The following is a 1,160-nucleotide window of genomic DNA, read 5'->3' as shown; positions in this document are numbered from 1 at the left end:
GATGGCCGCCGTATTTCCTGCGCCGGAGCGGCCAATGCGGGGTCTACTCTTATATTATGTCTATGGTCTAACAGGAAGGGGCGGAGCCATGGCAAGGACCAGAAGCCAATCACAGCAGCTCGTACTGACGCAGGTGCATGCGCTGGATGATGTCACGACAGTCGTTGAAGACGCGGCGGATGTTCTCCGTGTCGATGGCACAGGTGAAGTGAGGGTAGCAGTAATGTTTCCCATCAGTGCTGGCTGTGCTGATCCTCTGGAACATATTAAAGGGAACATATTAGAGGGAACATATCAGAACAGAGGTCTCATTTTCGCGGCCCGCAGCACGATGTCTTGTGCCCCCCACCGTGATATGAAAGTATAATATTAGTGGCCCACAGGGTGAGCGGCCCTCTGAAGGAAGTCCCGCCCGCCGTTCCTCGTCATGGCTGACATTCGGTGCTAGGCTAAGCTACACTGACTTCATGCACACTACACTTGTAACAACAGAGCGGTGGATGATGGAACAGTCCGGTACCAGGTTCCCTTCCCTGCAGTCGCCATTCCGGTACTTTCTACCATTAATGCCATGATCAAATGCAGAGAAAGGAGACTGCTACCGGGCTGCGTCATCCACCGCGCTGTTTGACAAGTAGAAGCGGTGATGACGTCACGCATCGAGACGTTCTCCATAAGTTGCTAGCTGGCTAAAGACTTCTATGAAACGTAGAACAAGAGCAACGCCAAGTGGAATAAACTTACGGTGTGTTCACACTGCAGCCTGAAGTGACCCAATTCCGATTTTTTTTTTTTTGGTAATGCGACCCATATCCGATTCAAATGCGACCTAATGTCCAGGCCGCATTCATCCGAACTGAACGTCACTGATACTCAACAAATTCTCCGTCCTGATACGGGCAAGTGGGAAGAAAAGCAACTATGACGGACTATAATGAGGATTAAGTTGTTAATATGCAAATATGTAAGCTAAGCTCCACCGTTAGCCTCCATGTTTACTTCTGCAAACACTGAGCACTTCTTCTTTTCATGGCGGTTGGCAGAACACTGAGAACGCTGACGCTATGGCGCCCTCTACTGCGCATGCGGGACACTTTCAGGTTGTTGGCCCGTTCAGACTGCAGAACACATGCAGGTCACATATGTGTGACAGTCTGAAC

The 1,160-nt window shown here is 50.3% G+C and overlaps 1 protein-coding gene across 1 annotated transcript in view; it reads right to left on the bottom strand.

Annotated features, from left to right (window-relative positions):
* Positions 1-1,160, bottom strand: part of gnal (guanine nucleotide binding protein (G protein), alpha activating activity polypeptide, olfactory type) — a 14,139-nt gene that overhangs the window by 5,485 nt on the left and 7,494 nt on the right. The window contains exon 13 of the mRNA XM_015016947.1: positions 66-256. Within this exon, the coding sequence (XP_014872433.1) occupies positions 110-256 (147 nt within the window). The 3' untranslated portion in view covers positions 66-109. The remainder of the gene's footprint in view (positions 1-65; positions 257-1,160) is intronic.

This window comes from Poecilia latipinna, unplaced genomic scaffold (assembly GCF_001443285.1).
Source record: "Poecilia latipinna isolate Pla-1442-1.1 unplaced genomic scaffold, P_latipinna-1.0 Scaffold2080, whole genome shotgun sequence".
NCBI classification, from domain to species: domain Eukaryota; kingdom Metazoa; phylum Chordata; class Actinopteri; order Cyprinodontiformes; family Poeciliidae; genus Poecilia; species Poecilia latipinna.
The sequence above is the reverse complement of the archived record's forward strand: the minus strand, read 5'-3'. Positions and strand labels throughout refer to the sequence as shown.